Raw genomic sequence first — 22,683 nt, forward strand, 5'->3', positions numbered from 1 at the left:
TCTTTCAAGGAAAATCTACAGCGGTTCTTCTTAATTCTGGATGATAAAATATGAAGTCATTAAGACCGCACCAAAACAACAAAGGCGTTTTTTTTTCATGTCATTGAAGTCATACACCAACGTTTCCTTTATTTATTCTTCAGTCCCGTTTCTCAGAAAAGACATCCGTCATCTGAAATGACTCAAAGTGCCTGCGGGGGATGGCAATGTGTAACTGGAGAATGTAATCTCCAAAGTCCGCATAGCCACAAACAAGGTTAGTGATGTTCTACTGGATCTACTTTGGAAGTATCGTGCCGCACGGAAGTAAATTACAATTTGACTGAGAACAGATCTTGTTCTTCAGCTCCAAAATTGAGAATGGAAAGCAACAAGCTGTCATACGTTGAGTTTCAAAGTCATTTTGATTTCATTTTGGCTCGTGATAAGGGCATCTTGGAGATCTTATTGGATTAAATGGCGGCATCATAGAGGACGCTGCCGTGTTGGCAAAAAAAACAAAAACAATTTTGTCACATTTTAAGACATGAAACGATAACACGATTGTGTCTCGTTAATCACGTGATCACTTTTTGAGCACAGCGCAAGATACAATTTACAACTGCCCTGAGGCAACATCCAAGTAAAAATTAAGAATATTTCTGCTCAAAGCGAGGAACCAAAAAGAGCAGATTGTGTTGACATAACTAGCGAAAGGAAAAACAAATTCATTTGATTAAATTAATAATTTTTAATGACATGGTTTCTAGTGGTCTTAATTGATGGCGCACTGCTCACTTGATCAATTATTAGTGAAGATAATTTAATGAATAAACTCACTGTTACACCCGAGGACACTTTGGCGACAGCGCACCCAAACTCGATTCGTTTTATACCAGAACCTCTCGGTATGTATTCATATCAAGTCTATCAAACCCTCCATCCAGTCACAGGATGAATGAAAGTTGTCGATTTGCCTGAGACGATTCAAATCTTCCACCTGCACGCCAAACCACTTGAGGCCCCTCTCCGTCCCGAGCGGCGGCGGCGGCGAGGTCCGTGTTAATCGTAGATACCCTTCACGCGCTTGTTCTCGGGGTCAAATGGAGATCTGAGGTGGGCCTTGGCCTTGTACGTCACTCCCATCCTCTCTAGGGTGAACTCGCCACTCTTGACGAAATCCGGGCTCACCTGAAGGAGGGGACAATTGATAAAAAAAAAAAAAAAGGAAGGCAAAAGGAAGCGCTACCAAAATCCAATGCACTGTTGTAAAACCACACGCTTACCACTCCTCCATCGGGATTGCGGATGTATCCGTAACCGATTGTCTTGTCGATGTAGAAGCCGTAGTCAGCGCGCCGCAGGTGACCAACGGGGACGCCGTTACGGAAGATTGCCTCCAGGCCAAACATCGGTACTTTACTGTATTAAAATACATAAATAAAAAATGACAAGAAAATTGACTGAGAGCCAAGTTACTCTTACTTGGCCGTCAATGCAAATGTTTAAAGAAATACTTCGCTTGACATAAAATGCATGAGTGAGTGAGTGAAAAACGATCGCGCCGATTTCACTGACTCGTCGATGGTGAAGGCGACGATGCGTCTCCTGAGGCCTTCCTCCTTCTGCTCCTCCAGCCGATGGCGACCCTGGAAGGGGATGGAGCTTTTCAGCTTGCAGGTGAACGCTAGCCCCGCCTCCAAGGGCGTGTCATCCGGGCGAAGGTCGGCGTGCCAATGGCGGTACCCTGACCAAGCGGAGGGAGCGTGTTACAAATATCGACAATCGGAAAAGCCATTCATGGAATTGAACGTCATGTGTTAATCGCTGCCAGCAGACTTCAGATTTCGAGTTACCTTTCTCGATACTGAGCGAGTCGATGGCCCTGTAGCCTGAATTGATGATGCCGTGTTTGGCGCCGGCGGCCATGACGGCGTGGTAGACGGTAAGGCACGAGTCTTTGGGAACATGCAGCTCCCAGCCCAGCTCACCGACAAAAGACAGACGCATCGCTCGCACCTGCAAGAAAGAAGCAGAAGAGGCTTAGAAAGGGTGCACATGCGCGTGCACACACGCACACATTTAATCTCCAAGCTCCACATTGACTTGCATTTGAATAGTGAATGCGCAGAGAGGAAAGAAGCCAGGAAGAGGAAAAGCAACATGAATCAAAAAGACACAAAACACAGAAAAGATGCAATTATTAACTTTGTTTTACAAATTGTGTGTCCAAAAAGCCCAGAAAGGACATTTAAAAAAAAACATCTCTGGGAGTCAAAATGATGGAAGGGAGGGGAAGAAAAAAAAAAAAAAAAAAAAAAAAAAAAAGGGACTTGGAACAGTTAAACGCATTAAAAAAAAAATTGCAAAAAGGGAAAAGACGGAAATCTGGATTTGAATCAAAAATGGAGCATTTGAAAATTGTCTGTTTCCCTCCTCTCATCTTGCAATCTCGTTTGCAGAGATTTCAGGAATCCCAAAATGGCAAGCGGATGCTAGATAAAATCTCAAAAGCGAGTCATTAGAAAAGAGATCATTCTATGCGGCACAGTTTCCCGCAACATCGGACGCAAGAATTCAAATATTTTGGTGACTGTCTTTGTCCAGGCTTTAAAAACAGCAATAAACGAGTGTCGTCTTTTTGCATCTTCCCTCCGTGCACTCGACACGTCCATCACTGCATTTCTTGCAAGATACAAACGGCTAAACAATTTTTTTTCTTGCCATTCTTTTTTTAAGAATATGACTCAATCATCACATCGACTATAATTTCACTCATCATTGTACAAAAACACTGACGCTGCAGCAGATATATTCACTTCACATGATGCCTTATGGGAACTGAAATCGGAACAAATCTGCATCCCAAAATAGATTGCGTTAATCCTTCGAGGTCTCGCTGTATTTGAATAATGCGTTGACAAGGAGGCAAAAAAAAAACGAAAGCGCGCAAGAAGGCCGCTGAGTGAAAGTCAGCTCGTGAGCAAAAAAAGGAAGCGTGAAGTGAGGGGAGAAAACGTCTCCAACCGTTTCCCCAGCGGGCGCTGTGACAGTTGGGCCATCTGGCCAGCCGAGGTTCACCCTGGGCCGCATATGTGCACGGCGCCGTGCACGTTCACAAAACGACAGACGCAAACAGAGATGCGGGAGACGCCACGCGCGCACTTGCCGCATCAAACGAGGACTCACGCTGCACATGAGCAAACACAAACGCGTATGAAGAAGAATTCAGATGAGCCGACAGGCAGGTTGGGGGGGGGGGCGAGCGAGAAGGAACGCGAGGCCGCAGAGTGTTGCGTTTCTCGCAGCACGCCAGCCATTAAAATGTCACCCGGACAAGACCAGTAAGCTGCACAAACAACACACTGGTGTACGCGCGGCAACACGGCGAGAGGGATGCTGTCGACGCTCACTTGGGCCTTGAATAATTCACGCGAGAGCAACTAAGACAGAGGGCTCGGCCATGTGTTAGTCGCTGCATGAGCCGGAACAACACGCTCGCGTTGGTCGCTGGCCAATGACCGTGTTGGTCAGCCTCAAACGCCAAAGATGCACACACACACACACACGCGCGCACACACTGCTGGTTATTTTCTCCCGACTTACTTTTGCATTTGATTCCGGCCAACAGGATTACTTTGAAGCCATGACATGAATCTGAAGCCAACGAGAGTTTGCGTCCTCCGTGTGCGTTCTCACCTGATGGCCAGCCGCGTTGACAACTTTGTGGGTGGAGAAAGGGAACGCTTCATTGCTGAGGTCCGCGTCCAACACCTCTTGGAGCACCTCCCGACTGGACCGGGCCACCGAGCAAAGAAACATCAATCAGACGAAGAAAAGCGTTTAAGATGTGCTCTTTTGCAGATCGCATTTTTTTTCCCGTCTAAATATTACGTCAGATCAAAAAAAACAAAAAAAAAAAAAACAAAGTGCATTTCGAATAATTATTTGACATCAATTCATGTGTGCCACAATTATTGGCATCACTTCAAAACCAACAAAACAGCACCTTATCTTCTCGTATAACATTTTACAAAATGGGAGAAGACAGAAGGAGGAATTTTCGCATCCATCCGTCCTCTCCTCTTTAGCTCACGCCAATCGGTTTTCGATGGGAGAAGGACCATGAGAGGAGCTTGATGATGGTACTTGTGATCCATTTTCAACAAAAAAATTTGCTTCTGCAAGGCCGAAGCTGAGCTTCAAACACAGAACGTCAGAACTGTGAAGCTGCCACGTTAACCGCTAGCTGGCAGTGCTGTGATACATCATGATAATATATATTTTGGAATATTAAAAATAGCAAAGCAGTTTGAAAAATAATGAGGAATATTTTTTTATTTTTAAATCCGGCAATCTAACAGCTATGCGGTGGATGTCGTTGGTTGCTATGGCGAGAGCAGAGACGGTGAGGGGCGAGCACATTCGGTTCCAGAAAAGCAGATTGTTAACCGCCCGACGTTCAGACAGGAATACGAAAAGCAGCTCTTTATGAAAAGCTTACGGCGCCACTTTGAAAATCCTGCGCCCTTATAAGACGAATTACACCAAGATGCATGTGATAAGATTTGAGCTTAAAAAAAAAAAAAAAAAAAAGAAGCTCATCGCTCAGCAGCAATCTAAAAAGGTGCTCTTGTGATAACCTCTCCCACAAGCACACACACGCACAAAATCGATATTACATAAAAATGAGTCAGCAGCAAAAAGCACCAAGTTGAGCTTACTTCTTTTACATTTGGAAGGGGGGCAGTGAGAGAACGCAACGCTTCTGAAGGATATTTTTTGCAGGAGCCCAAAAAAAAAAGTCAGGAAGCCACGAGTGAAGTTGGGGTATCGTGGTTCGGCTTTCTCAAACGCAATCGATGAACTTGTAGTGGGCTCTCGCAAACATGCCGTGGCGCAAGCAGCAGCCACGACAATAAAATACAATTTGATTTCTATAACGCATTTCACAACAAGACGCTTTCCACAAGTCGTCACGTGAACACGCTCACACACAAAACGATGCATCGTAAAGGTTTCATGTTTATTAATAAAACCTTATTAAAAACGGCCTCTCCAAATTATGACCGGAAATACGCTACAGTTTGGCTCCCTGGCGGTAAAACGCGCCTTCATTAGTTTGTATGGTCACACAAGTCAAGAACTGCTCAATAATCTCCTTGGCGAACATTCAATTAGTTGTGTGACTCGATAATGAAACCGGCACACGCGTGTGCGTGCACGTGCACACACGCACACACGCACTTAGCGTGACATGCTCCTGCAGTCCGTGACGCACTTAATTGTGCTTTGACGCAAGCAATCTCAGCGAGAGATCAAGAGAAGATGAGAAAATAACTTAAATTTGTTCGGATTAGAGGGCGTTAATTAAAACGTCGTGGTTCAACTTGATGCTATTTGTGCCCCCCTCACCTCTTGGGTCCCTGGATGCTGATCATGCCCATGTCCTCCGAGTGGTCCGTCAGTTGGCAGTCGAAGCCCTGGTCCTGCAGCACCGTTCCAATATGGTTCCAGTTATGCTCGGCAACACCGCCTCCAATGGCCAGGTAGTACGCGTCACCTCAAATGAGACAATGACAAATTTAATGCGGTAATTACATCAAGAAAAATTAATATTTTTTTAAAAATTAAATTGTAATAATTTTTTAATAATTAAAATATTTTTTTGTTTTTTTTTAATTTTCCGGCAGGAGCAAGAATATCAAACCTGCAATTTAACGCTCACACACTCCTGACAGAAAATTTTCTAAAAGGTGGAATAAGACATAATGACGACTGGCGACTGGCGATTGGCTGGAAACCAATTCAGGCTGTGACCCCGCCTACCGCCCGAAGGCAGCTGGAATAGCTCCAGCACGCCCCGCGACCCTCGTGAGGAGAAGCGGAACACATAATGAAAGGATGGGCGACAGAAAGAAAACTTTAGAGAAAAGATGACCGAAACAAGAAAAGACGCAAAACGTCCAAGACAACATGAGCAGCAGTTTGAAGCAACTGGAAAGATTGGGGTATTTCTTGATTTATTTGAAATTTGAAATTTATTTTTTGATTTCTTTAAAATTTATTTCTAAATTTCTTTGAAATTTATTTCTTGATTTCTTTCAAATTTGAAATGTATTAATTGATTTCTTTGAAATTTATTTCTTGATTTTTTTTTAAATTTATTTCTTGATTTCTTTGAAATTTATTTCTAGATTTTCTTTAATATATTTCTGGATTTCTTTGAAAATTATTTCTAGATTTCTTAGAAATTTATTTCTAGATTTCTTTGAAATTTGAAATGTATTTCTTGATTTCTTTCAAATTGATCTGATTTGTTTGAAATGACAGCGATCGGGGCCAAAAACATTGACATGTTTACTCACCGTTGGACTCGGGTGCCAGCGGGAGGTTGGCAGCTCCGGGCTCGAGTCGGCTCACTGTCAGGTCAGCTTCCGTCCCTCCTCTTGAATTCAGCATGCATGTGTACACAGTGGAACCTGGAAAACACATACACAAAATACAGTGAAGAACTTTCGAGGCCGCTTCAAACTACAGAAATGAACACATGATGGATGTTTCAATCACACACGTTAAATCCCCTCCCCCCAAAAAAAGGAAGAAAAAGGAGATTATTTTGTTTTTTGCAGGTTGCTTGACTGCACATTGTGACAATGTTTAGCTAAGACTATCAAGCACCTTCCCGGATTTTTTTTTTTTTTTTTGGGCATGAATAGACAGAGAGGCAGTGATTTCTTCAAAGGCCTATGCCAAATCTCAACGGAGAGCACCTCGTTTGTTTCTTTGTGGTTGACACACTTTAAAGCCTGTGCGCCGTCTTTGTCACGCTGCCAGAAGATGTACCAAGAACACGTAAAGCCTTTTTCTTTTTTGTTCAGAAGCTGACACGGCTGAACCTGAACCCCCCCCCCTCCATTAAAACAAAACGCAAATGTCAAGCGAGCGCATGACTGGCAGAGCGAGTCACCGCGTGACCGCCGGTGACATTGTGTCGAATGACATCTGTGTAGAATTTCAGGAGACATAAAACGATAATGTGGCCGTCACCCGGCTGGCCAGAGGACACGCTCAACTGCGGCTGTCCTTCAGCCATCACGCAGCGCCAAGGATGATTGACATGAAACATCAGCATGAATGCGCCCTCGCGTCTGTGCGGGGAACCAAGTGACTGGCAACATTTCTCAGCGTTGGATTTTTTTCCAATCATTTTTTTTCTTCCTGTGAGCGTTTCGGGATTCCGCCGCCAGTCCCACTCACCTGGCTTCTTGTTGACATCGGCAGTGAACAGCCAATCGGCTGCTTTCTTGGCATCTGGACCGGTCAGATAGAACTTTCCAAAGTAGGACATGTCGAACACGGCGACGCCGTGCCTGCATGACAGGCACTCGCTCTTTATCTGCATTTAAAAAATAAATTCACGCTCAAGGAAGGCAGCATACGCGACGGCGGTGAAATGCCCGTCACGGTGGCGAAGCTCACTCTTACCACGTCGTGATGCGGCGGGAAGTCAAAGGTGTACTCTTTGCCCAGCAGCTCGTTGTATTTGTACCGCTGATTCTTCTTGACGTCGTAGGCGCCGTAGTAATCGTAATCTTTAACCTTTGCAGCGGCACAAATGAGGAGTGCTTAGGAAAATACACTCCAAACGCCATCTCACGACGGTCTTCGTTTGGATCGGAGAGGGCGAAGTGCAGAAAAGAATGTGATTTACGAGTGTCTCACCGGCGCTTGTCCATCGTTGGTGAACCAGCCCGGTCTCTCCCAGCCGTGTCTCTCCTGGAACACGCAGCCCTGCTCCGTCAGCACCTGCCAACCAAAGGAATAGTTTATGACGCATGTCCTGAGGAGTCATTCACGCAAAAATTTAATTCGATGGACTTTTTCCATTTGTTTCACGTTCGATGAGCTAACAGGCGTGTTTAAGGATCGTGACGGCCCGCTTCTTAATCAGGGGGCGGAGCTACGCGGTCATGTCGACGCCTTGTCACTCCACTGGACGAAAACCTTTTTGGGTTTTCTTTGACTAAATTTACGAAAACTAGACAAAAACTTTTTTTTTTCTTTTTTAGTTTTCATCAACTAAAACTATCACGAGTAGGAATGCCTGAAAGTGACGAAAACTAATAAGCATTTTCGCCCCAAAAGACTAAGACTAAAACTGAAATGCTTGCTAAAAAAAAAAAAAACACGAGTGAAGGCGCATTTATGCGTTCATTGGTAATTGAAGCAAAAAGCGGATCGTAACGTTCCCAAATCAGAAATGAATACTGTTAAAAATAAATAAATAAATAAACCTCTCCAGGATAATACTTGAAATAGAAATCGAGCTCCAGGTTAAAAATATCAGAGTCCAAATGTGACGAGGAATCTCAATTCATGACGAAGGACGTGTCCAAAAAAAAGTGCAAGAAATTGACCTTGGAAACAAAAATCAATGAGCACAAAAATGACGTGCATGAAACAAAAAAATAAATAAATAAATAATTGTTGATACGATGGAACACATCAGAATAAAACGCTTCACCTCTCCCCGCCATCCTCCTCCTCCTTTTCGTTCAAACTGACAGTCGCCCACATTGCTACTGTAGGTATATGTTCTGCGAGCCGTCTCCTGCCAAACCTTCCCACACCAAGCTATATTTACCATCTTCGCGACCCAGCAAACGTGTGAGCAGCCGTGTCAGAGCGGCCGCAGTTAGTCTTGGAAAAGAGGGAACTCAAAATGAGCCCATCTGATTCATTTCAAAAGGGACAAGTGAACACCAAACATCTCTCAGTCCCAGTGAGACCACTGTCACACGTGATAATCATTTAGAGAATTTTTCCATCGCCGCAACGAAAACCGAAACGCTGCTCTCCAGCCGAAGGAAGGCCAGTTGCTAGGTGATGGCCCTTAGCAAGCGATTAGCATGGGTCTTTAAAGGTTTGGAGATGAGGGACAGAAGTCTCACCAGTCTCAACGGAAAGATTTTGAAACTATGGAGGCCAAATGCAGTACTCGTCTGCAACCAGCAGAGGCGATGTTGAGTCAGTCTCAACCAGTTTGCCGCGCACACAAACTTGAAGCTTCTCCAATAACAGTTACGATTCCTTCACTAAAAACTTGACAATTTTTAATGACTTTTTAGAGACTTACAACGTGGTTCATGTTGAATTGATTTAAAATGTCAAAGTCAAATTATCTCTCAATATTCCACTACAACACTCATCGCAGGAAATTAAATTCACGGTAGACTTTTTAACATTTCTGAGAAGAATAATTTCGTCAAATATGTGACATTTACATATTATGCGTCTTTTATATAGTCACAATATATTTTTCATATCAAATAGAAATTGTCAAGCAGTCAGTCAGAGAGTAAAAACATGACTACTTCTTTGCTGAAGTAATGAGCTCCCCAAAACCAGTCGGCAGTAACAAAGGTTATTGTTCACGCAGTCTGATGTGCAGAAAAGCGCCGAGCGGCAAGTACAAGGACAGAACCTGCCAGCAATTAAATGAAGTCAGCAACAGGAAAGCAAGACTAAGTGGGCCATTAATGTTTAAATCACGTGGCAAGGGTCCATTAGGAATTTGTGTCGGGCGTAAAGAGAAGTCGAAAGACATGCGAGACAAGGCGACTGGAGATAAGTGTATCATTTATAGTCACGATGGCACGGATCGCATTAATAAATGTAGCTGGAGAAGAGTGACACGGCGAACTGCCTTCTGCCTCAGCCTCAATCGTTTTTTTGACCGCAGCAGAGGGTGAAAGGAGGAGGGAAAGGATGAAGGGGGGAAATGACGATGACGACGGAATCAAACGAGACGCTGAGTAGGTGACAAAAAGGAGTGAAAATGTGACACGTGAACACATCACCGGCAAACAAACCTGGAAAGTGTATTGCTTTGACAGACGGCGGCGAGTTGTTTCATAATTCAGATTTTACATGTGCACAAACACAGAAGATAATAAAAAAAAGAAAAATAGTAAAAAGACATACGGACAATTGGAGCATTTTCCCACTCGTTCGATCAACAAATGTTTCTGAAGCTGGTATGCCACTCAGAATGTTAACTTCCCGTTCATAGATAAGGTTCATTCAAGGTCACAAACATTTAGTTTTAGAACAACAAACGTCTGAGCCCATTGCAACTGTTGGCGAACGTCTTTGCGATCTTGAACGATCCCTGACGAAAAATAAATATTTGCTACCCTAGCAAACACTCGCCGCTCAGTGATATCCGAGCTTAAGAGATGACCCATAGCGATTAGTGATTTTTTCCCCCCAAAATCGTAATTGTTAAGCCTATTCAATATTTACGATGACAAATCCTCACGCGCGTGTGCTAAGCACCTTGCTTTTTTTCTTTTTGCTGGCAGTCTGGTTGCACTGTGGCACCATGCTGCCTCTCACAGGCCAGTCTTGGTACTGCAATTGGTTAGTGCTATCCATGTAGTGTGCTCTGTTGGTCATCTTGAGAACACTACACACTTTTTTTTTCACCTCAACATTTGTGGGGTCTCGCTCACAGCCATATACCATAATAAAAATAAGAACACTTGTGATGAAGTGATAGTTTTGAATATCTGTCTTCTGTTTTAACATTTACCAAGCAATGTTGAGTGTACACCTGCGTGGCAGTCAATACTAAATAATTATTAGATTTAATTTCCTGATTTTAATGTGGCAAAAGTTTGGGCTGCTGTTAATCAATTCAAAAATAATTGATCTGAATGAGATTCAGTCTTTCAGTCAGTTGGCATAACAAGTGAAAGTGGTTCAAAAAGATCAAATCAGGAGGAGGCTTTGAACTTGAGTCAAGCGCCGGTGAAGCGGATATCAAACCCATCATCAGTCATTTACCCGGTGGAACGGATCCTTCCTCATGTTTCTGCTCGCCAGCGGCTCGTCAAACGGGAAGACCACCGAATAATTCTTTGCGTAAGACTCGTGGCTGCGCTCTCTGATCCAGCGTTTGTTGTCCGTCAGCGAATGATGGAAACGCCTGAGATGCCAAGGAGAGCGATGCAAACGACCGTTGCGCATTAAAAGTCACATGGTCAAATAGTCAGCTATTTGTTACAAGTAGCAACAAAGTAGTAAATTAGAACGTATCTTATCCAAGTATACATTGTGAAGTGCTCCGAAAATGTGGTAGAAGTCTGAGTTGTCTTGACTGCTCATGTTTTATTCTGTTCTTGGGGTTTTTTTTTTGGCATGTACCTGATGTCATATCCATACATGTCCTTCTCAGGGCGGCCGTGGATAATCCAGTGAGCGAGTTCGCGACCGCAGCCACCTCCCAGCATCATACCTGGCAGAAATACACATGTGACACCACATAAATAGTTAACTTAGAGAATTTGAATTTCAGTAAAAAAAAAAAAAATATATATATATATATATATATATATAGTTAACTTAGAGAATTTGAATTTGAATTCCAGTAATAAAATAAATAAATAAATAAATAAAAAAAAAAATATATATATATAAAAAAAAAAAAAATATATATATATATATATATAAAGTCCCTCCATTATTTGATTTAGACTTTCTCAAATGCAGTAAGTGAGCCTCAAACTTTTCATTGAATATTTCAGCTGTCTTAGTTCCAAAACAGCGGCATTAATGAGCTTTTCCCTTGAAGCGATCCCCCCCCCCCGCCCCCGCTTGAGTTCTTAGCGATGAACATGCGCGTGTGTGTTGCGACACAGCATCAATATGCAGCAGCGCAACCAGAGTGGCCTTGCATCCATCCTTCTTTTATCCCTCCACCAGAGCTCTCTCTCTCGTTCTCTCTCTCTCTAGGATCATTTCACACATCTGCAGGCGCCGTCACTCCAAGGGCCCAGCCGGAGGTGGACGTCTGCGAGGATGGATGGGAGATGGAGGAGGAGGGGGGGGGGGGGTACGCGGGATGATAGAGTTCTCCCGAGACACTTGGACAAGCGGCGGGGCGAGGTGGCACTGATAAACGTCACTCGAGATAACCACGCTGACGCGTGACGACGCATCTGCACGCGCTTTGCACGCATCTCGACACTTCCTCGTTTCCGCTCTCTGCGTGACGCTCCGTTACTGTTAGCTCATGCTGCGCAAACATTTGTTCTCCGCTGTCTGTATGTGCTGCATTTAGAAACGCTCAGAAATTGCATTTAAATGAAGACAAACTGGAATGAAAATAAAAAAAAATAATAAAATCTGTTGACGTCACAGCACAACAGAACACTCGTCATTTATACGGAGAAAATCAACACAGAAGCATTCACATCAAAATTTCCCTCTCAGTTGTGTCTCCAGATTGCCACAATTACTCCCACTCCTCCAACACTTCTTATGATAGAACAATTATTCTTTTAAAAATAGACATCAAGCTCCTACTTCCACCCACTTGCTTTATCTAAGCACCATCTCGCTGCAACAATAAGCCGGTCCGCATGTGGCTGCCCACTTTGGCAAAGAGCCCAACTTCATACACAGCTGTACAACGCATGACTTGCTCTGGTTGCGCACAGCTTGATGGGAATGTGAAGGGCATCTGGGGGAAGAACCATGCCTCTGTTGGCCAGGCAGCTGAATCAGTTGGAATACATTGTTCTCACACACACACACACTCACAAATAGCCTCCAATGAAATGTTCTGTAAAGATATATCATCAAGGCAAATGAGAGGGCACCGTTTCAACAAACATTCGTCACATGCCTGACCTCATACAACCTCGACCGGATCTTTGGGGCGCCACAAGATGCCGCTGAAGCACTACTTTTATATTAGACAGGGTTATGGACGGACTAAATCAAGCAAGTTTCTCCGTGTCAGGCTGCTGCAAGATGGCGCCAAAGCAATACTTTTAGATTAGATGATAATGTGCTTATTATTGCAGCTGGTGGCAGGGCTGCGAGGCAATATTAAAAATGTTGAAAATGTGACATGGCACCCCCCCCCCGCCCCGCAGCTCTCCAACTTCTTAAAACTGACAGAGAATTATTTTTTTTTTAATCTTGAGTGATTTTAGTTTCAATACTGCCAAAGACTGTTTCTGGTTGCCTTTCGCTGTTTGATATGATTTATACAAAAAATATTCTCACATGATATTTTACAAAATGATATTGAGAAGCAGGGAAAGGTTCCAGAAAAAAAATCCTCTTGGCTTTCAAGTTAAAGTAGGCTTCAATTTTATTTTTTTACTGGTAATAGAAAACAGATTGTAGGTGTTGATTACCATTTTAGCGCCATTTACATTTTTCTTTTTTTTTTTCAAAATCGACTTAAAAGTGTTGCAGCACTCATACTAATTACACTCAGGCTAATGACTTTTTTCAAACTATTATTGCGTACTGCCTTAAGTGGAGGCAATTTTTAAGTACCGTGCCAAATATCACTGAGATGAAGGTGGTAATTATTGCGATTATGAAAAATAGGGGTGACACGGCAACGGCCGAACAGTCGTTCAAAGCAATTACATGCCCATAATGTTCACCGTAAACGAACACGCTTGTGAGAGTTCTGACTGATGCTCTGACATGGTCAAGGTAATTTAAGGTTGCCTGGCAACGCTTGCGATTACCGAAAGAAAGTAAGCACTTGAAGCCCGTGGAGAACTTTAGCCCTGTGGTTTCTCCCATATCCAAACACTGAGCCAAGTAAGCTGCTGTGTGACGTGAATGTGTTCGGTGTGATAAGAGATGAGAGATGAGACAGCGGCGGGAAAATTGAGAGGGGGGGGGGGGGTTGATTCAGTGGCGTGCGCTTCAAAGAGAGAAGGAAGAGGGCAAGGATTTGCAGAACAAGACTTCAGCATTAACCGAGGCCAACAGTGGATTTTAGTGGGCAAAAAGTTTCTAAAAAAAGAAATAAGAAAAACAACAATAAACACAAAATTATATTGAGGAAAATTTGACAACTTTCACTTTTGAGACGTTAACAATGGAACCCACCACAAAAAGTTATTAGTGATGGAAAAAAAAAAAAGATGGCCGATTGTTAATATTGTTCCAAAAAAGTTCTCAGTGATTAAAAAGGAAAGATGGCAGATTGTTAGAATTGTTCAAATGTTAATTAAAAAAATTGTACTGGTAATAACGTTTTTTTATGATGTTAACAGTTCAAGCCTGAAAGTGACGTTTTTTTTTTCTCTCAATATCAACAGTTTGAATTAATGCATTTAAAAAAAAAAAAAAAAAAAAAGCTTTCTCCGATGGCGATTACTTTAACATTTACAGTCCAGCTCCTTGAGACGCGGACATGAACGCAATCAAATCAGTTAATGGAATGACACGTTTGACCTGAGGCGCTTGTGTATCACTTTGTGCCTGTCAGAGTCCAGGTATCAAAGTGAGGAAGGTCAAAGTTCATGAACAAGTTCAAAGCAATCAGTTGCTTATGTAACATGCCTTTGTTTTCACCGTTACCTTTTTAATGAGCTGCATCTGACCAAAAATTAATCTTTTCGAAACCACTCAAGTGTGCACAATATAACAACTATGATTGGCCAAAAATATGAGTGATCACCTGTTTTCGCAAGCTTAGCCGTGATTGGTTGTTAGCTGAGCCCTGAGCAACAGGTGATGTCATTTTCATTTTCATTTATCGTAAATGAAAACGAACAAAAACTAAAAAAAACAAAAAACTTTTCGTTCATGAAATTAAATAAAAACGAGAATGTTTTGGAAAAAACTAAAACGATTGATAATTACGGAGAAAATATCCTTCAAACTAAAACAAGAGAATAATGGCAAAAAAAAAAAATGGGAGATAAAGACAGAGCCCCATTTGGAATTATTTTACGATTCTGATTGCGTCTCGGACAAAAAGCAAATGCATCGGCAATCTCTCACTCACTCACACCGCTTCAGAAAAAATTTAGAGGAAAAAACAAAACAAAACACTGACCAGCACTGTTGAAACCACAGCCCAAGAAGAAACCTCGGACTTCAGGAGCTTCTCCCATGAGTGGCTTATGGTCTGCTGTGAAGGATTCTGTGGACAAAAAAAAAATGGCAACAAAATTAGCATAGGAAAATAAACAAAGTTAACGCAGTCCATCGATATCTAATATTTTTAATATTGTAGTCGCGTATGTGTGTGTGTGTGTGTGTGTGTGTACCTGGGCCACAGACAGTGGATTTAATGCCAGTCTGCTCTAAAACAGGAACTCTGTTGATAGCGCCCTCGATGTGTTGCATGAACACATCCCAGTCCAAGTCAAACAGGCTGAAGGCAAACTTATCAGAAACCTGGAAAGAAAACAAAAAAAACACAGGATGGCCAACATCATTCACAATGTGACAACTTTTATAAGCCAACATTTTGCACAGGTCTTAAAATCTGTCAGTTCTTCATTTCGACGGGCAAGTTCACAAGTTGGAACTTCTCAAAGTCCCTCCCCCTGATCCAGGCTTAGTTCTTATCTTCTCTCACGTGCAGGTCACCGATGATTCAACTTGAAATTCTCCCCTTTACAACCTAATCTGGCTCAGTCTGTAAAATTGCACTTCAAATCAAATTCTGGTTGCACTCTCGATGCGGTTCATCTCATTTGCGTGACATTTTGTCACTGAAAAGCTCAACCTAATTCGTCAGCTTTAAAATGTTCTGTCAGCAGGCTTTGAAATGTATTTAGTCGAGAAAAAAACAAAAAAACGAAAGGAAATATCAAATTATTTTTTTGCTCGTTTGGCCCATAAATGCCACAAGATGGCAGCAAAGCGCTACCTGAAGCTCTTCACCTCACTTCAACATAGTTCCTGAGCGACAACATGCAACGAGATATTCCCAGGCTGCATTAGTGGCAGCCTTGGTATTCAAATCATATTAAAACTGTGAAATATTCAAGGTGACAGTCACCAGTTTGATGTTTTCCAGGAATTTTGTGTCAGAAAGGCGCACCGACGCCCAAAGTGGACATTGCTTTCGTCCAATTCAGCAGTCCTCCACATCCTTCCTAAGACATCAATTCATCTTACTTCGCCCTCTAGTCTCCTCGCGTTCGCTCTGTTTCCGACTAATTCTCCTCTCCTCCAAAGCGATCAAAAAGCCTGGACTCGGCGGCAGAACAAGGAGAAAAGATCAAGAAGTGGCTTCTGCACACATGAATCATGTCGGCACACAGCCCAGCACAAAAACACAAAGTCATTGAGTCATGAATGATCAAGTGGAATTGTTTGATCAAGTCGCTTCTGAAACAAGTTGAAGACCAACACAAATTCGCAACCCCCCCCCCCCAAAAAAAAGCACCTGCAATGAGTTTTATTGATTGATGCGAGAAATGTATTTTGTATTAATGAGATACGCACGGCAAATTTTCTGTAAAGCGCTTTGTTACTAAATGAAAAAGTGAAGCAGGACTTGCACGTCGACCCAAGGGAGCCGTGGGAAATAAAACAACCATCCAATTTTGATAACTGATTGACTGACGACAAATAATTCATCTTTGTTCAGCCATCAACTGTAATTCAATATTTCTCCACTAGATGTCATAATTGATGTGCGTAAGAGACTGCTCTAAACATTTTTGAAAAGATTGCACACACACACACACCCACAAGGGTTTTTTTATAATAAAGTGAATTGAAGTCAAGAAAAACATTTTGGTTGATTATGTAGCGAAACGATAGGACATCTTACCTCATCCCAAAAGATAGGGTTTTGTTCGTAGCCGCCCACAGACAGGGCGTCACCTTGGAGACGCAGGTACACCGATGCGTCGTGGTCCCGCACATTTGGCATATTCTGCACAGATGGATCAAATCTTTTAGGACACCTCACGTTGCCCCACAAATTGTCAAAGGATCAAATGAATTCCGCGTGATTCCTTCTTTACTTAATGAGCATTTTCAATGCGTGCCCACTGGGTAAGTGCACGTTCACTTATTTGACACAAATGACAGAGTTAAGTTGGGCCACTTCAGATAAGACTTGTGTATATACACAGCCAACTTAATACAATTAGAATATGCGCACCAAATACACACAGAGCCATCGGAGCCTTTACCACGTTGGATAACTTAAATGTCACAGTGCCCCCTGCTGGTCATATTAACTTTGACAGAATTTCTACCAGCCAGCACTATAGACTGTGAAGCGGTTCCTCACCTGAATGCCTTCGATCCTCTCCGTTACCACGTAGGCGTGATGCATGGCAACGAGTGGCACCTTCACTCCAGCCATTTCCCCCAACTTGGTGGCCCAAACTCCTGGACCATCAGCACAATACAGCAATGTTAGTAGAGCACTCATTCGGAGGATATGCAAGGGGAGGTATATTCAAAAAAATTCAATCAACTGACAAAAAAAAATGAAAATAAAAATGTGACGTCATTCCAAGGTAGCTCAATATAGAAAGTGTATTAAGCCAGTCAGAAATGGAGTCAGAAAGTGAAATGTCAAACGTATCTCAGGCGATCAACGTATTTGACGAGTTGGAGGAAGGGGAGCTTGTTGGATTTATGTTCGTTGGACCATTCATGTACGAGCCAGATGCTCAGGAGGATGATAAGATACGTTTTTTTTTATTCTGACACATACAGTAGATTGAGTTGAGAAATCCTTTAAAATAAATAAATAAATAAATAAACCTTGCCTGACCTGCACAGTTGACCACACACGGCGTCTCGATGGTGCCGTGCGGCGTCTCCACTGCCTTCACCCTCTTTACCCCGAGGTCGTCGGCCCGGACTTTGATTCCGGTAACAGGGCAGTTCTCAATCACCTGGTTTTGGGACGCCACAGAAACATTTGGCACAGATTATTTATTCGCAGACGTCTGTCGTAATTTGACCTTGACTAAGGTCGCAGTTCCAAGATGAAGAAAAGACTGATGCTGCCTCCTCTGAAAAAGTCTTTGCGGGGAAATGTTTCGGTCTCATTGTTTTAAATCTCCGAATCAGCAAAAAAGTTGTTGTTTTTTTTTATTTTATTTTTCTTTGACGAAAGATTATTTCCAAGCACGGCACTTTGCAGGTACACAAAGTTTTATTGTCGACGACCCGGGAAGTAAAAGTTACCGTGGCTCCCCTCGCAGAGGCGGCTCTGCTCAGGGTGGTGCAGGTGCCCGCGGGATCCATGGTGCCATCTTTGGGCACGTAAAGTGTCCCGTAGAGGTCGTCAACATTCATCAGAGGATAGAGGTCCTTTGTCTCGGCAGGTGACAGCACATGAGACTCGATACCGTACACTTTACCCAGCTAGAATGTGGAAAAAAAGACGTTCAAGGCGCTTCGGTGCATGTACAATGAAAAGACACATTTCTTCGATCAAATATGCAACAAGAGTCTCGATAGTAGAAAAAAAAAAATCACATGATCCGGGGGGAAGTGAACTTGAGACTCTTGGCAATGAGATAATCACAGCAAACAAAGCAGCAGAAAAAAAAAAAAAAACATGTCGCTAGAATTTGCTCAAGGATTCATTTGAGGATAGGAATAATTTTCAAAATGTGGAATATTAAAAAAAATTACAATGCAAGTGAATATTTTCCTTAAATATTCGGACATTTTCTTGTGTCATATCAGTATAATATTAACGACCATGCACAAACGACAATCTGTAAAAGACTTTAATATTTCAAGAAATTGTATGTGAATGCTAAGAGATGTAAAGTTAACTGTGTGTGCTTTGATACAGAAGTAAAAAAAAAAGAAAAACGTTAGATCTTGCCTCTCACCGACATGAGGCGCTTGTACTCGTCCAGCCGCTGCTTGTTGGAGGCGATGAAGAGTCCTCCGTTCTGGATCCAGCCCGTGTGGAGGCCCGTCTCCTCCTCCAGGTCTTTGCCGATCACGTTGCGTGTGTGGGCCAGGAGCTCCACCTCAACGTCACTCGGCCGGAGCTGCCACAGGAGGCCTAAAAAAAGAACAAAAGAAGCAAACAAAAACGCAGACAGAAAGACAAACATACACAGACACACATTTTTTTTTCCCAGGCAGAAACGTTGTTGAAACGAAATAGTGCAGCAGAGCCATGAATAAAAAAAAAAATTAAAAAAAACTTGCCCAATCTTGTAGTTGATTACCTGCTGTGTGCCAGGTGGTTCCGGCAGTCAGTCGGTCCCTCTCCAGCAGAACCACATTGGTCATGCCCATTTTAGCAAGATGGTATACGGTCTGACAGCCCAGACTGCCGCCACCAATCACCACCACATCGGCAGACCTGAAGCAGGAAGCAGGAGAAGAAAAGTAGTGAGAAGATAACGCCGCTAGTCAAGTCACGATGTTCTTTTGTTTTAGCTGAAGAACGAAGAGCAGAGTTTCAGTTTAGTTTATGAAGTCACAGAGTGGTTAACGCGTCGCTCTGGCTTGGAGCCTGCTTCATGTATTTTAGGGGGCAGAAATAACGCAATAGTACTATTTGGTATTTTGGGGGCGGGGGGATGTCAATAAATCCAAACGATTGTGCAGAAGGCTTTTCGACTTTGACAAGTTGAAGTGGACAAGACAAGTAAACGCATTTGCATTTTGGTGGCGATCGGTTGAACCGACAAATCGAGCAATATTGGCTCGCTTGCCTCCCCGCTAGACGCTGAAACCGGGACAAATCAACAAGCCGAACTTCAAAAGGGGGCGTGCCAATTTGTCAGAAATCTCAGGATAAAAAAAAAATAAAAAAAACTTAAATCACTACAGGGTCCTTTGGGGGGGAGCATTTTAGTACTGATGTCATTTTGACATGCAAATCGATTCTAGAAGCGCCAATGTTAACGTCAGTGAAGTGTCCCTTTAACAACTTCAAATATCTAAACAATGTGAGCTTTGTATCAATCGAGAAAAGCTGACATATATCAAGAAGAACGATGAAGTTGGAATCATGTGGCTATTTTTATTTAATTACAATCAATGGTCCATGTTGTCCCTTATGTAACAATACCGAATCGGGCCCGGCAAATTAAATAATTAAAATGTAATCGTGATTTAGAATGTGGTTTTACACAATCTTAAAAACACTTTAATCAAAGAAAAATCATTAACGTGTCGAACAGCACGGTGTGTTTGCAAATTCCAGATGTTGTGAAAGCACCATTTTAAAAACATCGCCAGTGCTAATGCTAAAGTCAGTGTAAAATCCCATTGACATGCTAACGGTATATTAGCATGGACTTCTGGGTGTGATGTTCCTTCAAATAACAAATATTCACACACAAACACTGGAGGAACTCAAACAAACAGCTAATATAACTGCTTAAATTCTTCCCAAGACGTGAAAAACGAGTTCAATCGCGACTCTCTTCAAGTACTTTTCTTATCCCATCACGTGTACACTCGTGTTAAATACTGTGACACAACAGCAGCCAACCAAATTTGTCGCTCTTCGTGTGATGCTAACCTCGGTAAAGGTTTAGTTGGCCCAGATGTGGCCGTGTCATCCTGTTTGAGGGTCTTCTCATACGGGACGCTCTTCTCCGTGGTGGGCTCCGAGCTGTACGTCCGACAACTTGCGCGGCACAGCGGGGGGCGCACGGCCGACACCAACCGGCGAACCGCGCAACCAAGAAAAGCCATGGCCGCTGTGGAGAGTCAAGAGACAGAAAGCGTCAATATGGTCCCATCGTATTTTGTCTATAAAGGGGGAGGGCATAACATCCAATGAAAAACAGGACGTACTGCAATAATTGAATGTGTCATGTGCGGCGTGACAACATATTCGCCATTCGCCATCTGGAAATGTATAGCGGAGAACCTTGTTTTCTCATTTGAATAATTTCGCATCGTAAAATGTATCCACAATCTTAATCACTCAACTATTTGACTGCCCAACAGTTTATCTGAAAGTTAACGTGAGGAATTATCGAGAAAAGCCCAGTCACAGCTGGATGTGGCCATTGGCAGCTGGAACAAACACACGAGTGACCTCGCTAAACTTTAGAATGACTTAAACACCGGAGTGTAATTTCATAGACAAAAATTTTCATTTGAGCAGAATCTCTCACTTAATAATGAACAACTGTGACAATGACAATGTTATACTGAACACAATAAAGTTGCCAAGAGAAGTTGTCCCACATCTGATATCATGCAGTCAATTCAATATTGAGACAAACATTTGCAGACAGTCTACAAAAAATATTATATATATATATATATATATATATATATATATATATATATATATATATATATATTAGTCTTAGGACACTATTCCAAATCAACTATGAATTTATTTCTAAACGATTTCAAGCCAAGCTGAGGAGGGTTGTCACATTTGTCGTCAATGCGTGCAACAAATGTTGACGAGAGGAAACACGCTAAAATGATCGCTCGTTTTGCAGGTTGCATGAAAATAAAGTCGATCAGAATAGGCTCGTCACGCGGACGAGTGGAAATCATACTTGTGCATTGCTGCACAAGCACAAACAAGCTTGACAGGCAGCTATTTCGTTTCGTTACGTGGCACGCAGCTGCGCCAGCCATGCAACTCGTAAACACTTACCGGAATTAAAAAAAAAAGGAGAGAGAGAAGTTCCGTGAAGGTTTGGGGGGGGGGGGTAAGAGTCCAAGGGGGCGATAAATTGTGAGGTACAAGATCGGAGACTTCCTGAGAAGTCGTCACATGGACATCTGTACACAACGTGCAGCTGGCTACTCGTTAGCCACGCCCCCTTCCCGCTTGCGAAACTATGGTGTCAACCGTATGGCCCGTGGTCCACAATCGTCCCATCATGGAGTCAAATTTGGCCCGTTATTGCAAAACATTTAAATTAGAGAACATGTTTTGTGAAATGAATACTTGCCGGGGATATATTTTTGGACACTGACTATTGCAGAAATGTCAGTCAAAAGCTTAAGTTCAAACTTTGTTTGGTGGACACTTTTTGTGTTGTTCAAGGACTACCACAATTTGGGTGTATTTTTACATATCAGGGGGATAACAACACCCACGTTTGGATAGTTCCCACTTTAGTTTGTATGGTCAGTCGAGGTCAAGATCTCCAGATGCATGTGGACATTTAAACTTAAAATGAGAGGGTGGAGTCAGGACGCAAGATGTAGTGCACTTGTGTGGCGTTTAAAGCTCAAAAATGTGTACAACGATTAACGAGTTATGTGAGTGAACATAGTCAGGGTAGGCTCAGGGCACCTGTACATGGAGAAACCCCGCCTCCAGACCGCCAGCCAATGGGGAGCCTCCTGAAGGAAGCCTCCTGCAGGAGGAGGTTCTTTCTGGTTTGTGCAGCTTTGACTAAGGCAACAGAACAACCGCAGTAGAATCTCACAATCTTTGGCTGCATTTGCATGTGAACCCTGTGAAAATTAACCTGGGGACCTTTGAACGGGGTCCTCATCAAATCCCAAGCATGGGCTCGGATAACAGTATCTAATCTGGACTATTGTATATCAAGTGTGCACGCAGTCAGCAACATGAAACAAAAAGTTCTGACTTTTGAGTTTGGTAAATTATTTGTTTTAACAATGTACAGTCATGGAAAACTCCCTTTCTAATTCACTCATGGATTTATTTTACAACATTGGCCTAAAAAAAAATTATTTACAAATGCAAACACACATTCACACTAAAAGTGTGGGTGCGTGTGTGTGTGCGTGTGTGTACACATGCACATTGCGAAGTCTCTTTAGTAAATTCTTCTGCTAACAACCCAGGCTAAACTTAGCTCCTTCCTGTCGTCTCTTTTCTGAACTGTATCACTTTACGCCTATTTGATTTAGTTTTGGTGCCACCTAGTGGCATTTTAAGGTGTTTCAAGAAGACCACAAAACCAT

The 22,683-nt window shown here is 42.7% G+C and overlaps 1 protein-coding gene across 1 annotated transcript; it reads right to left on the minus strand.

Annotated features, from left to right (window-relative positions):
• Positions 1-103: 103 nt before the first annotated feature.
• sardh (sarcosine dehydrogenase) lies at positions 104-21,529 on the minus strand. The gene is made up of 22 exons (XM_088280777.1): positions 21,395-21,529; positions 20,291-20,471; positions 18,984-19,120; positions 18,636-18,814; positions 17,977-18,156; positions 17,558-17,681; positions 17,066-17,166; positions 16,598-16,702; positions 15,078-15,207; positions 14,864-14,950; positions 11,191-11,281; positions 10,831-10,972; positions 7,705-7,788; positions 7,468-7,581; positions 7,240-7,378; positions 6,348-6,461; positions 5,395-5,542; positions 3,679-3,772; positions 1,836-1,998; positions 1,558-1,726; positions 1,266-1,401; positions 104-1,170 (listed from the first exon to the last, which is right to left on the minus strand). Exons 2-22 carry the CDS (start codon positions 20,464-20,466, stop codon positions 1,042-1,044), a joined length of 2,742 nt encoding a protein of 913 aa, XP_088136903.1. The 5' UTR covers positions 20,467-20,471; positions 21,395-21,529; the 3' UTR covers positions 104-1,041.
• Between the last annotated feature and the right edge of the window lie 1,154 nt (positions 21,530-22,683).

This window comes from Idiotropiscis lumnitzeri, chromosome 18, assembly GCF_059441095.1.
Source record: "Idiotropiscis lumnitzeri isolate Australia: NSW breed Sydney's pygmy pipehorse chromosome 18, RoL_Ilum_1.0, whole genome shotgun sequence".
Lineage (NCBI taxonomy): Eukaryota > Metazoa > Chordata > Actinopteri > Syngnathiformes > Syngnathidae > Idiotropiscis > Idiotropiscis lumnitzeri.